Source organism: Neodiprion lecontei, chromosome 7, assembly GCF_021901455.1.
Source record: "Neodiprion lecontei isolate iyNeoLeco1 chromosome 7, iyNeoLeco1.1, whole genome shotgun sequence".
Taxonomy (NCBI): Eukaryota; Metazoa; Arthropoda; class Insecta; order Hymenoptera; family Diprionidae; genus Neodiprion; species Neodiprion lecontei.
In genome coordinates, this window is record NC_060266.1 from 11,054,144 (window position 1) to 11,071,291 (window position 17,148).

The window sequence follows — 17,148 nt, forward strand, 5'->3', positions numbered from 1 at the left end:
TTCGAAAGCTTGATTGTATGAAAAACTCAAAATTATACTAGTATGGAATTTTGTATTCTAACGATTACCTGCACCACGATAAATGTACAACACAAATTACGTCACAGGAGATTCGTCACGAAGAATTTTTATCTGTCACACGACTGCCCGCTAGAACGATATAACCCTATCTCTCGATTGAAATTACGGACAACTGTGAGTAACTGTGATTTGTACATTCATCAGAAATGTGGTACGAGGAAACAAAACTGAAATATTATTTATTTGGCTTGGTCCTTTGCCTTACTTGCAGCCCTGTTTTCTTTTTCCTGACGAGCGTCTAAAATGTACTGTGGTTCTCTGATCTCCATATTTCTTAGCAGGCGGCTGTCAATGATCTCAGGTACCATACAACATTTATAGAATCTCGTCAAGAAGGGTTGCATTTTTTTAGACCAGAAGTCGGCGTTGCTCTCAACGACTATACTTTTCATACCTCGTGGTGTCCAAACAGCAAAGATGCAGTACTTTCTACGGGTGACGTGCAGCTGACCTTGCACTTGGTAGAAGTACTCGTGACTCTCGTTCATGTTCTCGCCTCGGCTGTCAAAAATACGATGCACATTTCCTTTTTTTTGTGCGATCGCTTCTTCCGGGGCGAAGTTCTTTATGGAAAACGGGCACTTGATTTCCACAATCCCATCGTCGCCGATTACACCGTCTGGCGACGCGCCGATGTACGGTAGCTCCTCATCGATGAACAAGCCACACTCCGTGATGTTGATATTGCGCTCGGTGGCCAATTGTTTTCGCGCCTGTTCTTCGCATTGCCGGCCATATTCAATAGCAGGAAGCCGCAACGGTGTTGGAAACAGCAGCGATTTGACGGTGTTTTTACACGATGTATCACTTCGCATGCGACACACTCGTCCAAAATTCGATGCAGTCAATATCTTTTTCCGTATTGACAGCCAACGCTCGCTTTGTCCTTGCTGCCTTGTTGTCCGTTCAATTTCATGGCGGTTCGCTTGCCATTCGAGCAGCTGATCGTAGTGATACTGCGTTTTTATTGCGTTTTCTTCCGCCGATAAGTCGGGACGTTGACAATTAGGTCCGTAGTCTTCGGTTGTGTTCGAACGTCCAACTTTTCGCGATGTTGCACTCGAGTCGTTTTTCTTTTCAGCTTTTCGTTTCTCGGCACACCTGTCTCTGCTTGCTGCTTTATTCTCATTCCTCCGAATGTGCCGCTCTTCCATGTGCCTCAACGTCGCTGTTGGTTCCTCATTGACAGCTTCACTCAATACGCTCAAAGATTTATTCGTATTGAACTGTAGGACAGCCGCGGCACATCTTCCGGTATACGAACCTCTGGCCCCGTAATTTATTCGTTTACCACCGATGTATTTGCAAATGATGGAATTGTACCTCTCCACGCTATTGCTGTTTACGCCTAATATTATGCTGTCAGAGTAGCAACGTAGACTAGAAAAGGCTTCCTGTATCTTGTCGTACAGTCCGAAAGCCTTTAGAGCTGGAACGTGGTTTTCTTCGCCTTCTTTCAACGATCCATCGCAAAAGTAGCCCAGTTCAGCGCACTTCTTATGCTCACCAAACACGTGGCTCGGGATATTCAAAATATCTCCAGAAATCTTCCGGGCCTTCAGGCTTGTGGGACCGTCTTCCGTCGATCTGAACTTTGCAGCCTTCGATACGGCAGTTCGCAGCCTGAGTACGCTACCTTCTACAACTTGGCGCAATTTCCCTATGCGACCTTTATTTTTCAGCGTGTCTTTTATTTTCGTTGCCAGATTACGCAACAAATGATTGATGCATTCGACCTTCTTAACAATCATATTCGGGTACGGATTGCTGTCCAAGATCTTCTTGTACACGCTACTGTCTCCATCGGCGATCAAAGTGGAGTAGATAAGTCCATGCGTATCAATGCTGGACGTGCATCCGTCGACGATAGCGTCACTCTCCATGCTGGTCGAACTGCGGTTTCGATCCCAATTTTTGTAGCACGTGTGCTCCGTAGGTTCCTTCCCAGTACGGGCCGCCCTCTCACACGTGGCACAAAATTTATTACGCACTCCGATGAAGAGGACCTTCTGCGTATGATACCCGACGATCGCTCCAACTCCAGACAGAGAGTCGTACTTTCCGGTTCGGTAAGATCGTTTCATCCAGCTACCATCCGCTACGACGGGAATATGAGGGATGCCATCAACGACGTCACCTCGCTTGAGAGCTAATTCCTTCTCAAGTTCTCCAGCAGCTCGCATTTCATCGTGGGCGGCATTCATGAACTGGACCGTTATATCGTTCTCGTACCTCAGATAGGTCCGCTGCGAGATGTTTGGGATATCAACCGCTGCAAGGAGTTGTTCCAATTGTGAATACCCTATTCCGCTCGTAATGCATCCGGCCACCGCGCTATGATGTATGTCCATGGATTGAAGATTTTCCGGTTCAGTCCAGACGCTGTCTTTGTAAAGGCACATTTGGCATTGAAAAAACACTTGTGTCTTCAAGCCTTGCCGGCGCGAATCCACGATTACCAGGGAACTCATCGGACAATTTAGGGCCGGTGCGTGATTCCCGAATTTCCGAATGAAATCAGTGAAAAGATGCTCCAAGTTTACAATACGGCGGCCATCGATGTGCGCTTCTTTTAAACGGTACGAGTCGGGTTCAGCGTCAGATACAACCAACTCGTAATCGGACAGGCCGTCTTCTTCAGGCCATTCAAAGTCGGATACTGCAGCGGCTCTCTCTATGTCGCAATCATTGTCGCGAACGTTATCGTGGTCCCCAAGTTCTTCTGCGTCGCTATCATCATCTTCTGATTGCAAGATGCGCAACAGTTCGGGAGTCGACATGCGTCGGCGAGTACCTCCAGACGTGCTCGGTTCGTCGAGGTTCAATACGACCTCGAGTGGTTCACCTGCCTGCGCAGGCGGGGTCTCGGCGTGCGTAGCAGCAGCTATCGTAGCCGAAGAGTTGGCGGTCTCTTCGGCTGTTGCACGATTGAACGCCGCGCGGCGCCGCCTACACAAAGAGAAGATGGACAAATTCACTAGCAAATACCTCGCGGACCTCACTTCTAATTATCTTCGGAAACTAAATTTGCCGAAAATAGCTCATTGCCCGGTATAATCAGAGATACAGAATAAAAAACAATTTCTCAACGGCACGGAAAATGAAAGCCAAAACAAGTTTTCTTATCTTATCAACTACCGGCGTTTGTTGTAATAATAACAATAATAAGCAAATTGTTGTAAACAACATGTTGGAACATTTTAATTATTGTATGTCGCGTCACCATACTTTTCTAACTGTGTTACAACTTGATCACCATGCACTTGTCTAACACTATGACAACTTGTTTTGGTTTCATTACGCATCTTTATCCCAAATACACCTTACTGATAATTTTTATAGTTTCTGAAATACAAGAGGTCATTTTTGTGAAAGCAAAAGATATTTTTTCTTTCACTTCAAATCGGCGTAACTTTATTCAGTATTGATATTTATTTTTGAAACTTTAACACGACAAACTTGAATGTATCCCTCGACTTTGAAGCCCATTTACAATCCTGAATATAAAATATAAACAAAATTGCGATTTTTTCCAAAGATTTCATGCAGGATTCCTTATTATACTATACAATGAAAAAGTTGTACGACGAAATTTGAAGTTTTCATTTTTCAATCACACCAACATTTTAACAATGCTTCGAAGAAGTTTTGTGAAAGTTTTCGGCTTTCTACCTATTATTGTTCTGGAGCATTGTTAATTTTTCTACGAGCGCGTGTCGGGGTCATCTTTATTAGTCCAGGCAAAGCGTGATTTCGCTGAGAATTTTGGATAGAACGCTATTTTTTTTTTTAATTCTCTGGAGCGTCGGCCATGAGTGTGAAACTCAGTTTCCGGATCCGAAAGGGTTAGCGAACGGCCGCCATATTGAGATCAAGGGTGTGATTGGTTTTTGTTATTTACCTCCGTAACCGTGAGGCTGACAAAAATTTTGTCAAGAGCTTTTTTGTAGTTGATACAATTACCCATAACTTTTTCCCATAACTTTTTGCACTAATGTTAATAATAAAAAAATTATAAACCAAAAACGATGAAAAATTAGGGAATAGAAAACTTTGAGGCAAGATTATTAATTAATTTCAAATCTGACAATAAAAATGCATCTAACCTCTTTCATAGAGGATTTTGTTCTAAACAATTTGAATTATCATTTTTTTTTCGCTTCGTTGTTATTGATTCTTACGGTAATTAAATTCTATTATTTCTTCTTCATTTAATTTAAACGGAATACATCCGAATTCCTTTCTTCTTTTATTTGTTCCTGAAAGTAAATAATAATAATCCGAAGTTTAGCAATTTATAAGAATATAAAACTCGTATGATTATTAAATTCTTAATTATTCGTAATCGAGAAAAAAAACTGTCGTTTCTCGAAAGTTTATTCGTTCTGTTTTTAGTTTTAAAAGGTATCCATTGCTTACGGATTATTGGAATTTATTATATGACGTTGAGGTTAATTATTTTTTTATTCAATTAATTTGAATTGACTGAATGTTAATAATTCGAAATGATTTCTAATAGAGAATTTTTAAATTCAATGATTTGTTTGAATTCATTCAGATATAATATTTTTGTTTTCAAATATCGAATTAATATAAAACTGTAAAAACGAATTCTTTAGTTATTTTTCGCTATATTTAAATTTCAAAATAGTTGATGAGTGATTTCGAGCCGTTTTTTTCCTTTTATTATATTGTTCTGTTTGAGAGTATAATTTACAAATTATTAGTCAGTATTTACCATAAGAATCAATAACAACGAAGCGAAAAAAAAAAAATAATAAGTCTAATTGTTTATAACAAAATCCTCTATAAAAAAGGTTGGATGCATTTTTATTGTCAGATTTCAAATTAATTAATAATCTTGCCTCAAAGTTTTCTATTCCCTAATTTTTCATCGTTCTTTCGATTCCAATTTTGATAAGGATTCGCCCTGTCAAGTATTTACTGTGAATTACGAATCACCCTGCATAGCAAGTGCAGATTTGCCAGGATTCTTGTAAATGATATCTATAATTGCATAACAGAAATTTGCAGTATATATTTTTTATAAAACACTTACCATTGCAACGAACGATTCGTTCGTCGGCGCGTCAAATTTAACCTTTTTTTCGATTCAGCCGTGCGACGTGACTTATCCATTGTTGCACTCACAAAATTATTGTTTTTTGTAACAAATATATGTATACACACTGGCTGCGTGAAAATTTGCACGTGATTAGAACTTGTGACACGGCAAATTACCAAAACACTCGCGTTTGCTTCGTTCGCCGCGAAAAGTGGATGTAGACGGTACGCGAGCAAACGCAGAAGTGACGGCCGCGCGGATAGTGGGGGACAGTGGCGTGTGTGAAGCGCAAGCGTCGCCGCCAAAGGACACCGAAGAGAGTCAGTCGTTCACGAACCTTCGGCAACGATGAACCGTAAGTAATTTGTTACCAATCATAATATTTGGCGCGTAAATACTTTTTTCCACGCAGAAAATGCATTCTTTCGCATTATTGGTGTTATCGAAAAACATCAATAGCGTACAAAATATTTTAAGGTAGTAGGTCCAATCCAAAGCCATTCGTAAAAAGCCAAATTCCGTAATAATCAAAATTATGTTAATCCTCACATAATACGTGAAAAATGTTGATCTTACATCTTCTTAGGTTTTTTTATGTAATGTATGTATATCATTTGAGCTATAAATAACAGGGTGGCTACTGGTCAGGGAATTCTGGAAAACCTGTAAAAGCCTGTGAATTCGGAAATTCTGGAATAGTCATGGAAATGTCGTGGATTTTTTTTCGGAAACTCAGGGAATTGTTAACTATGTTTTTTATTATGAAAATACGTCCCACTGTTTTCATTGTGAAATTCAACATTTTTTACGTCGAAATCCACGCGAAATTCTCGAAATCAAAAATTTTGTACTCGTTAATCAATTTTTTCGCATACCTATTCTACGCTCTCTGTTGTTAAATATTTATTAACACATGACAAATGTTGATTTTCACACATGTCTGAAAATAATTAACGGCGAGACCAATGGTACGTGGGTACGATCAACGATACACATAAACATTGTAAATAATTAAATGACAATAAACTTTGCAATGTACCATCGCAGTGTTAACAAAATTTGCGAATAACGCGTAATATTCCGTTACCGCAGCGCACGAACGCTGTACAAGCCGCTCGCACACCGAGCGTTTTTTTATAAAATCATTCATAGTTATAATATTTATAACCCGATTACACTGAAACTTTCGCAGTTACCTTCTCTAGTACTCTGGTTCGCTTTACTCACAGCAGCAATACGCGTTGCAACTTCCCTTTCTGACGTTTCACTTTTCTTGAGTTAGATCCCCATTACAAACGTGCGTAAGAGCTTTGATTTGGAAAGCTTCGCTTCAAAAAGATCTTGCGGATAGAGAAACGCGATCTTAGTTTATTCAGGTTTTGAATTGGGGCGTTAATTTTTCTGTTTGTTTTTTTTTTGTTTTTTTGAGCCACCCTCTATTCAGCTTCAGCAGCTCGAGAATATTTATAAACCGCACTAAATTAGGGATTCGAATGCACAATTTCAGTAAAATATCAAATGATCGATTAATCGATAAATTATTACCGATTCAATCGAGTCTTATTCCATAATTTTTTTTCGACTCGATTAACCGATGCATCGATTATTTTTAGCTTAGTGGCCATCGCGATCCGGTATATAGGCTGTGAATTCGGGACCAAGATTTTGATAAATTATATTATTCGTGAGCGATATATTTTTCTGTATCTCCAAGTACTGTATGTATACCTAAACACCTGGCAACTGCCGCACTAGCAACGCATATGTAGGGAAGGTCGCTCGCGTTGATTTTGATAAATCGTTGATTTGGCATGGGACTAATTTTGCGAACTTTATTTTTTAGCAAATATCAATGAAGGGTATTCAAATCCGGCGGGGATTCGGGTGGACCCCGACCAGCCAGCACCTCCGGGCGTTGAGGCACAGCCTCAATGGCCCGGAGGTGTGAATGTGCGGCTGAGGCCCCCGGTCCCACTCCAACAGCCGGGGGTGGCGTGGGGGGTCACCCCGAATCCCCAGCATCCGGGATACCACTGGGGCTACGCGCCGCCCCAGTGGTATGGTTGGCGGCAGGCGCCCCAACAGCCCCTAACGCCGGTAAGTAATCTTGTGTTTTCGTACGCAATTACGCGTGTGCTTATGCATTTTCTTTGCCTAGATTCCGGAATTGTACGGCGACCGACAGGGGCTGTTGATGGCGGCCCCTTTACAGCCGCCACCGCCGCCAATTCAATCCCCGGCGATGGTGGTTCCGCCCCCCTCACCTGCTGCCTCCTCGGCGGCGAGGCCTGATCGCGCGGCTAGCCCGACGCTTGAGGTACGTCCCCAACTACATATTTGATTGTTTCCAATTTTTTTTTTTTGCAGTTATTGAAAGAGTCTGTCTAAGAATTAAAAAGTGGTTTAATTGTGTAATTTTCAAAAACTATGCAGTAGCCAGTATAATGTAACGATGACCGTCAGTAGATATCTTCGCGAAGCATACCATATTTTTCTGACACATTTTTATTGCCCAAGGAGTTGGGATGTTATACCCTCGCCGCGTGTGAACCGCTGTATACTGTCACTGCCGTGGCGAAACAGTTTTACTTTTCACTGTTTTCGTATTTTATAATTTCATATAGAATAGCTGCTCATCGGTCAAATATGCTCGTGACATTGGATCACAATTATTTGGTTGTTGATAGGAACGGATCACGGAGGCCGTCCGGGTGGCAGTGGAAGCCGCTATGGCCACCGGCGGTCCCGTTCCTCGAGGGGAAGGCAGCCGCCGCAATCGCAACCGCCGCCGTCGAGGAGGTGGTCGGCGAAACCGAAGGGGCGGGAGAGGGGGGGGGAACCAGCCCACTTTCAATTTTTATTAAATATTTTTTGTTTTCTTAATAAAATATAATTTTTCTAAATACTCTCCTTGATCTGGTCAGTACTATTCATCCCACAACTTCCCATAATCCTCCTATTTACGAATCACGTTCAAGAAAACCCTACCGTGCAGCCCGAGGGGGAAATAACTCGGTGAATTGTCGTGCCGATAGGTTTGTGAATTCATTATAATGCACCTGAATTAATGAAAATTAATTGAATTAATACGAAATAACTGAAAACTGAACTACTAAAAGTTCTGACTGAAATAATGAGAATTAACTGAAAAATAAATGAATTCTGGAAAATGAAGTCAAGCTGATTTGAATTAGTTTGGATTCATGCCCGAATTATCTGTTTACTGCGAAATAAAATTAAGATATTACTACGGTAAGCTCTGTGGTGTGTAATCGAGCTCGGTTTTTTTAAAACTTTTCATTTGGATAACGATTAATATCTTTACAAATTTTTAACACAATTGTTTCATGCATTTACTAGAAAATCAGGGTTGAAGTCAGCACTCGTAACACGTATTCCCTATACCGATACAATAAAACGCGAATGTTTTTTTTATATTGTACTTTACCCGTCCGCGTCAATCTGATGGAAAATAAATATCTGGCAGAGAAGAAATGCAGGTAATAATGTTTAAAATATTAGGAATTTTTCATTCATAGCACTTATTGATACACACGTAAAAAGTCCTATATTCATGACAAAATCTCTCGTGCGATGGTTGAGGGAATCAATTTTACTTATTGATCAATGTTTTATTTCTGCATTGTTTGGCAATTTCGCCAGACATCATTGATGTTACATAAGTTATTTCGTCATTAGAAAAATTGCTTCATGAAAGTTCCTCATTTGATAGAAATTCACGGAAAACTGTTATTGTTTCACATTCAATAAACTAGAGGGAGGATTATAATATAAACGAGTGGTATTGAATTTCAAAAAAGGAGGGATAGTACTTGGAATCCGAAGAAGTTGATTCCTTCGAGAGTTCCAAATTTCTGTGAAATCTTACAAGATTGGAGTGAATCCGTAGAAAATTGTAACGTCTTCGAATGATTTTTTATGGTTTTTCGTAGCAATTTTCAGTTGGGCGCATGATTGACCGTGCCGGACTTTGATGTACAGTAGTAACACATACCGTGACTTTTCGTAGGTCGTATACGATGCGGAAACCAACCCAAAACTCACTAGCGTATCCGTAGCGTATACCACCTACGAGAAGTCACGGTATGTAGTTTTATAACGATTTCTACCAAATGAGTAACTTTCAGGTAATTCGTCTAATGTAAAAAAAAAATTTGGTAGCATCATTCAGAACTAGGCGTAATTGACCAATGAAATGAAGCAAATTTTAGCATGAAATCCTTATTTGTTGAGAATTAAAAACAGAAAAAATTGGCAAGCAAATCTTCATCAGAGTTTTAACAAGGATCGGCCCTGTAAAATATTTGCAACGAATCTTGAACCATTGTATGCGGTAATTGTATGTATGTACAGTGACATAGGTTTTTTGCGGGATGTATTTCTACTATTGTTAAACACATCCGGTTCAGAAACAATTTCACGTATATATTAGGGTAATCTTTAAAACAGGTTCGGACGATTGTCAACCGCCCCCCCCCCCCCCCTCCCCCAAATTTGCTATAAATAAATAAATAATGGTCTGTTCAAGAGCACAATTTTTTACCTCAACCCTAAACCCTCATGCCTATACTTGCGTGTTTTCTGCAATTTCGGTATTAATTTTACTGCCGCATCTAATCTTTCGGTCAATAATCTGTAAGTATGACAATTTTGCGGACATCGATGCTCCTATTAGATGAGGATATCCGGAGCGTATATGGGGCATCCTATGTCAATTATTCTCCATTTATATCTGCCTTTTCGACGAACAGGAATTATAGGATAGGTATTTTCGTTTTTGTTAATGATTTTCTATCAAATCGATGAAAAAAGGCAGATTTAAGTGGTGCGTACTCGATGTAGAATGCCCCAAAACCCTTCAATAAAATGAAAAAGAATAATTTTTTTTGCGGAACTACGACTCAAAACGAGAAAAGAAACAGTATGTTATTTTAATATCGGGTTTTGGAAAAGCCATGAGCATTTAAAAAAAAATTGTGCGAAATTTTGATAAATTTAAGGTGTTTGGATGGGTTGAGACAAACATCTAAAATATTTCAGAAAGACTGCTTTTGGCAGGTACAAGAAAGTGTAAAATTTTCGGTAGAATCAAAATTGGTCGGGGTCACGGGTTGGTCGGTTTCGCATGGAATGCCTCGTTCACATACAGTCGGGTACGTGCGATTACGAATAGTTACCGCGATTGTGAACTGATGTTACAATTTCCAAACGATGCCTTATGATATGCACGAATTTCAAAATCTAGCGGTTATTCTGAGTGAGTTGTACATTTTTTCGTATCCACCTAAAAGCCTATGCTCTCGTCGGCACTGCAGATTGTTGCTTTAGCAGAAACATAGGACGTGTGCGTATTACCATGTCGTTTTACCATCTGGTACCGCTTCGGTCGACTACAACGCTTCTGGAGGTTCAACGTTGAACTAAATTACAGACTTCTCGTGCATCAGAACGGGCTCCTGTCACCTGAAAATCGCCCGCACAAATCGTGACATATTTACAGAAAACTGACTGGTGCTATAGGTTTTCCCGGATTACGTGTGTGTTTTTGTACGTCTGTATCTCCCTGGCAAAAGTGAAAGAAATTCTGATAACGTACAAACGGTGAATATTCAACAAGTCGCTAGCCCGATCGGCCATCTTTGACGCGACGTGATTTTATTGAGTTCATCATTATTTTTATTAGACGTTATCAGTGATCTGCGATAGTAGTGACTGAGATACAGACGTACAATTTTATTCAAGCTATTTTTTAAAAATTTTCCCAGTCAGATTCATACCCCCGTTTTATCAGGATTTGTGCGGGCGATTTCCCCGCTTCTGACGTCACGAAATATATATAGGACATGCCCGGTCAGCGGGACCTTAAACGATTAAAAATACGTGTAATGCTACGAATGAACGTAGCAATAATCTTGATTTTGTGGAAGTTTTGGGTAAAACTATGATTTCGGTTGGTGATGCTTCGAGCGAATCTTAGCGTCTGTTCGCTGAAATTAGCGCGAAACAATGCCAGATCTTCGATTGTCATTTAATACGCCTGACGCGTCGAGCTGCGTCCGTTGGTTACAACAATTAGGATATCGTACGATCCCGAATGTATTCATTTGTTATTACACGCTGCTGTCCGACAGTTCGTGAAGTAACCAACAGACGCAGCTCGGCGCGTCAGGCGTAGTAAATGACAATCGAAGATCTGGCATTGTTTCGAGCTAATTTCAGCGAACAGACGCTAAGATTCGCTCGAAGCGTCACCAGCCAATATCAGAGTTTCAACCACAACTTCGCCAAAATCCATATTATTGCCACGTTTATTCGTAGCATTACCCGTAGTTTTAATCGTTTAAATATTCGCATTACGTTTATAATCGTTAAGTTACCGTAAAGTGTTGTGAGAATTGTTAATTTTACACGTTTAACTGTAGCGTAGTTAGCTGTTAAAGAATAGTTTTATTTTACTACTAATCTTACCAACGTTGATTTACTGTAGCTGTATTGTTAGAATAATTGTACTAGAAAATTGGAGATTAAGATGGACAGGGACGTGCGGACGACCAGGATGCATCGGATACTGGCGGAGACCGGGAACAACTTTACAGGATCGGCGAGGATGTACCGAGAGCGATTCCCGGAGGACGGGCAGCCACCGTCGAGGCAGTCTTTTCGAAGGTACGATGTTCGCAATGAAATAATTTTCAGAATTGCATAATCGTGTTAATTTGCACTAGAACTCTATGCAGCTTGCGCGCATTGCCCTGAATAATATATTTTAAACATTTATTCGACATAACTGTCGGCTACGTCAATTTTTTTCCTGTGAGAAACCGATGCTTGTGAAACTTTGCTACAATGTATGATTCGAGTATGCGAAACTTCATCTCTAGGCTGGCGGCAACGAAGCAGGAGCACGGCGTGCTGAAGCGGGCACGAGAGCAGCGCATCAAGCCGGTGCGGGATGGCCCTGTCCGAGCAGCGGTGGAACACGCCGTCCAGGAAAACGGAAGACGGAGCCTCAGACGCCTCGCGAGGACACTGCGTATGTTTCTTTTTTCTTCGTTATATTTTTTCTCAATTAAATTTATTCTGAGATGTACGTATGGGGCATTCCGTGCCAAATTCGCTAATTTAGACACTCTCTGTTATTGGTTTTCTTGAATTTTTTTGACGCAATAGTGTCTATAAAATTACCAATTGCCGTGCAACATTTTTCCGTGTATCCGCTTCGGGGTGAAGAATATTCAAACCTTTTCCAGGATCTGTAAGAACGCTAAAAAATTTAATTTCGTGTTTTCATCAATTTCAGATCGACCCCGTGATTAGATGATTTTTTAAATATTGCTTCCGGCGTTTCCAGAAATTTCCAACTGACCAGAATTAACCGTATTTTAGTTATTCACATTGAAATCAATGGTGCGCGGGCAGCCTGAACTGTTCGTTTCATGCGAGGGGGAAATAATTCGAGATTTGAGTAACACGGTAATTGTTTGAGTTGAATTAATCTGAATGAATTAATGTAGTTTAACTTGATTTTCTTATTTGAAATCAATTCTTTTAAGTGAGGTAGATTCATATGATTCAACTTGATTCTTTTCAATTCATGAATTTTAATTCTTTATAATTCAGGCTAATTCAAGTGAGGTTGAAAAGTTTCGAATTCGTTCTATCGCATTTCCAATTAATTCAAATTATTTTTCTTGACTCTACTTCATTTCACATTTTCATTTAATTTTTACTCTCTGTAAACATATAATTCTGGCATGAACCCAAAGTTATTTGAATATAATTTTCCGTAATTCAGTTGTGTCTCAGTTAATTCTCAACATTTCAGTTATATTCAGTGATTCAGTTAATTCTCATTAATCAAGTTATTTCACATTCATTCAGGTGAATTGTAATTAAGCCGGAAATCCATTGACTCGTCAGTTGGGCGAGATATTTCCCCGTCGGTTTGATGCGAAATTTTATTACCAAGTCATACCTCGTTCTGTTGGGTGAGATTTATTAGAGACGAGACAATTCTCGACACAAATTCAACGTATTGTAACGTTTTTAGGCGTTACGTTAATGAAATATGGATCCGCGAGTTTACTTATTATCGAATCAAAAGAAATCAAGAGCGTGAACAAAAATATCGTGATAAATGCTTTTAATGCAAGATATGTGTTTCTTGTTTAAAGTCTGAAACAAGACTGTTTTTACAATAATATCGGTTGGCGCAGCAACCTTATTTTTTTTAAAGACATAAGAGGTTTATAAACGTCTTTCATCTATGCTGACTACTAGATCATTAAAGAGGGGGCAAAACGGGTGATTTCACCCTTTGTAACACTACTCCCCCCCGAGGAAAAGAGTCGTCCCGACTCGGGAAAGATGAAATAATTATAAAAGTATTCTAGTAGTCAGTGCTCAAAGGTGAGTTGGAGCTGTGGCTCTAATAATTTGAGAACTCCCTTTTTTACTATCTGGCATTTGCCCACAGTCTCAAGGTAAACCACAGAAAACCTTGAGCAGATAGTTGAGCGTTAAATAATCTCAAAAATTTATGTGCCATGTTTTATAAAGGTTAGTGTTAATGAGTGTTATGTGGCTTCATGAATTCAAAGTTATCCGCAACGGCCCAGATTGATGTCGGGAAGAAATTCAATCTTCTTCATGAAGGATCCCTTCGAAACAGGTTCGGATGAAAACATCGAACCGGGAACCGACAATTCCAGGACCAAATAAGACAAAAACAGACTTCTCTTCATATGAAATAAGGAAATCGTGGGGTGACTTCTTTAGGAATAGTTCACCCTAGAGTTTTGGAAGGACAAATGTGAGTGATGGTATAACAATTCAAATTCACTGAGTGAATTTGGGAGAATACTTGAATAAAATAAATTGAATATGTATTCAAAAGAAAAGAAACGATCTTATCTGAATTATTTCTGCGTCCTTCTTCAAAATAAAACCACCAGTCATCCTCAGGAATCGGGAAAAATTGGATGGGAAAAGGCTGTGTCAAGTAACCTGAAAAAGTACTCACAAAAACTGACACTTGAAGTTAATAAAATGTGAAAATCAAGCAATCGCTCATCGACCTCGAAAAATAATCGTGGCTCTTTTCACATTAATAAACCAAAGTCTATCCGACACAAAAACTCGATTCTGAAGAAAAAGGTTTTAGAAAAACTTGGTCGGCTGTAGTTTCTACAATTATAACCAAAACGGCAGCTGATAAAGAAGAAAAGGTTTGATTTACTAGCCAATCCTCATGTACCTCATGAATAGTTCTGAGTAGCTCTAAAGAAATGCTCGATTCCTCCTCACGAGAACGGAAGAAGTTTCTGGGGAAACTCGCAAATGAACAATCAAATCTACTCTGAGCTCAGACGAGCGAATGAGAAGATCAAAATTTTTTGTCAATAAATGAGATTCGAAGTCGCGAAAATTACCTAACCTTCGACGAGCTTCTACAAAACAATTGCTACTGAATATCGATCTTTCCATCACCTTTACAGGCGATGAAGTCGTCTGCAGATGTCTACCTAACATAACCATTTAAGCGAAATGCTGAAAATAATAGCAATAACGATCTGGGTTCTGATACATCAAATCTGAAAGATTAATTCCAGCTACATTTCGATATTCTTCAAGAGGTTCTAAAAGTGTACAGACCTGGCGATCTGCTAAAAACCTCTTGGTGAAAGTTGTTTTTCCGCATCCGATATTTCCTTCAATAATAATCGTAAGCGGTCGAGTTTTACTCAAATGAATTCCGAAAGGTAAATTCTTCTCCCAATCGATAACCGACTGTAAAGGAAGCCAAATCGGTCACAGTCGTCAAGGGTGTTCGTTTGAAGATCCAACCTCGAGGGATGTCCCTGGTGTTGGAGAGATTGTTCCAGGTTGATCCTCTTCAAAAGGAGCAAGACGATCCAAGTGAACCACTTTCTGACGCGAATGAGGAGATCTTCGGATTCTATAAACAACATCATTTATCCGGTTAACCACTAAGTAAGGGCCTTCCCAATTTCTTTGTAGCTTTGGACATCGTCCTTTCTGTCTTCGAGGTTGAAAGAGCCAGACAGAATCTCCAGGATTAAATTTTAAATCTCTGGCTCGAATATCATAACGAGTTTTCAATTTATCTGAAGCCATAGAAATTCTATTCCTAGCAAAGTGATGAATTTCTTCTAAACGTTGTTGTAATGAAAAGGCATAATCTGTTTGATGCTGTCTTTGCACAGGAACAGGGCCTTTCTCTAAATCTGACGGAAGTCGAAGATTTCTTCCAGTAAGCATGAGGGCTGACGTCTGTTTCGTCGTCTCATGAATCGCAGATCTGTAAGATAAGAGGAAGAAAGGGATCCAGGAGTCCCAGTCTCTCTGATTCTGTTCTACGAAGGACGACAAATATTGTAGCAAAGTCCGATTCAGACGCTCTATCATGCCGTCAGATTGTGGATGCAAAGGAGTTGTAAGAGTTTTTCTAACCCCTAAAATCTGAGTAACCTCTTTCATTAAGGTTGACTCAAAATTTCGGCCTTGATCAGTATGAAGTTCTAGTGGAACTCCGTGTCTACAAATAAATTCTTCAACGAATGCCTGTGCTACAGTAGAGGCTTCTTGATCAGCGAGAGGGACCACTTCTGGCCACTTAGTAAAATAATCAGCAATAACCAAAGCATATTTATTTCCAGAATGGGTTATCGGGAGAGGTCCAAGAATATCCATTGCTATCCTTTCAAATGGAGCTCCCACGTTGTAAATTTGAAGAGAGCTTTGTCCCTTCGCTCGAGGTCCTTTCTTTGCCGTGCAGATTCGACATCTTCGACACCAATCTTCAACGTCCATCCGACAACGGGGCCAAAAGTAGAAGTTGCGAATTCTGCCCAGAGTTTGATTTGAAGCGAAGTGTCCGCCTGCAGGAGAATCATGACAAAGAGCAAGAATCTCTGGAACTCGTGACCTGGGAACCAAAAGTTGCCACCTGATTTCTTTCAAGTCTGCAGATTCCCATTTTCGGTATAAAATTCCATCAATTAAAAGAATAGAGTCCCATTGAGCCCAATAAATTTTCAAATCTGGCTCGGCTAAGGATATATCCTGCCAGTCCGGGCGAGTTTCTGCTTCTTTCCAAGACTTCACTGGATTCAAAGTGTCGTCCTCTTGTTGCGATTTTCTCCATTCCTCCTGGTTATTTTCGAAAGAAATCTTCCGTATTATAAGAGAGGGGTCACGATTTTTCTTTAATCGTGCACACTGTTTACACTCTGGCATTTCCTCGCAGGGTCTTTGAGAGAGAGCATCGGCGTTTCCATGATGAATTCCTGCTCGATGACGAATATCAAAATCGTACTGACCGAGCCTTTCTAACCATCTAGCTACCTGACCTTCGGGAGATTCAAACGAAAGTAGCCACCTGAGAGAAGCATGATCTGTACGTATCAAAAATTTCCTGCCGTACAAATAATGGTGAAAATGTACTACGGTCTTAACAACAGCTAAAAGCTCTCTACGAGTGACACAATAATTCCTCTCAGTTTTACTCAAAACTCTGCTGAAATAGCTTATCACTCTCTCTTGACCTCCTTGAATTTGTGACAGAACCCCGCCTATTCCTGAAAGGGATGCGTCCGTATCTAAAATAAAAGGAATTTCGACCTCTGGATAAGCTAAAATCGGCGAAGAAATAAGATTTTCCTTTAATTTCTTGAAAGCCTCTTCACATTCCGGGGTCCAGTCAAAAGGAATCTTGATTCCGGTCAAATGATGGAGAGGTTTAGCTATACTAGCGAAACCTTTCACAAATCTTCTGTAACACGTACAAAGGCCTAAAAAGCTTTGAACTTGTTCTTTATTCTTAGGTGTCGGCCAAGAAGAAACCTTCTACATTTTGGATGGGTCGGTCTTCACACCTTGTGCTGAAACGATATGTCCGAGGAAGCCTACTTCTTTCTGGAACAGATGACATTTTTTCGGGCTCATTTTCAGACCTGCGT

General features: G+C 40.1%; 1 protein-coding gene across 1 annotated transcript; it reads left to right on the plus strand.

The window, feature by feature from the left end:
• Window positions 1–5,494: 5,494 nt before the first annotated feature.
• On the plus strand, window positions 5,495–12,480 carry LOC124295534 (cleavage and polyadenylation specificity factor subunit 6-like). Its single transcript, XM_046745941.1, has 6 exons — window positions 5,495–5,501; window positions 6,990–7,243; window positions 7,305–7,463; window positions 11,705–11,833; window positions 12,049–12,200; window positions 12,468–12,480. The coding sequence occupies exons 1-6, from the start codon at window positions 5,495–5,497 to the stop codon at window positions 12,478–12,480; spliced, it is 714 nt and encodes a 237-aa protein (XP_046601897.1).
• Window positions 12,481–17,148: the final 4,668 nt, after the last annotated feature.

Coding starts and splice junctions, on each gene's coding strand:
- LOC124295534 (XM_046745941.1), top strand. Junction 7,244..7,304: donor CCCAACAGCCCCTAACGCCG/GTAAGTAATCTT, acceptor TTCTTTGCCTAG/ATTCCGGAATTGTACGGCGA. Junction 7,464..11,704: donor CGGCTAGCCCGACGCTTGAG/GTACGTCCCCAA, acceptor TAAGATGGACAG/GGACGTGCGGACGACCAGGA.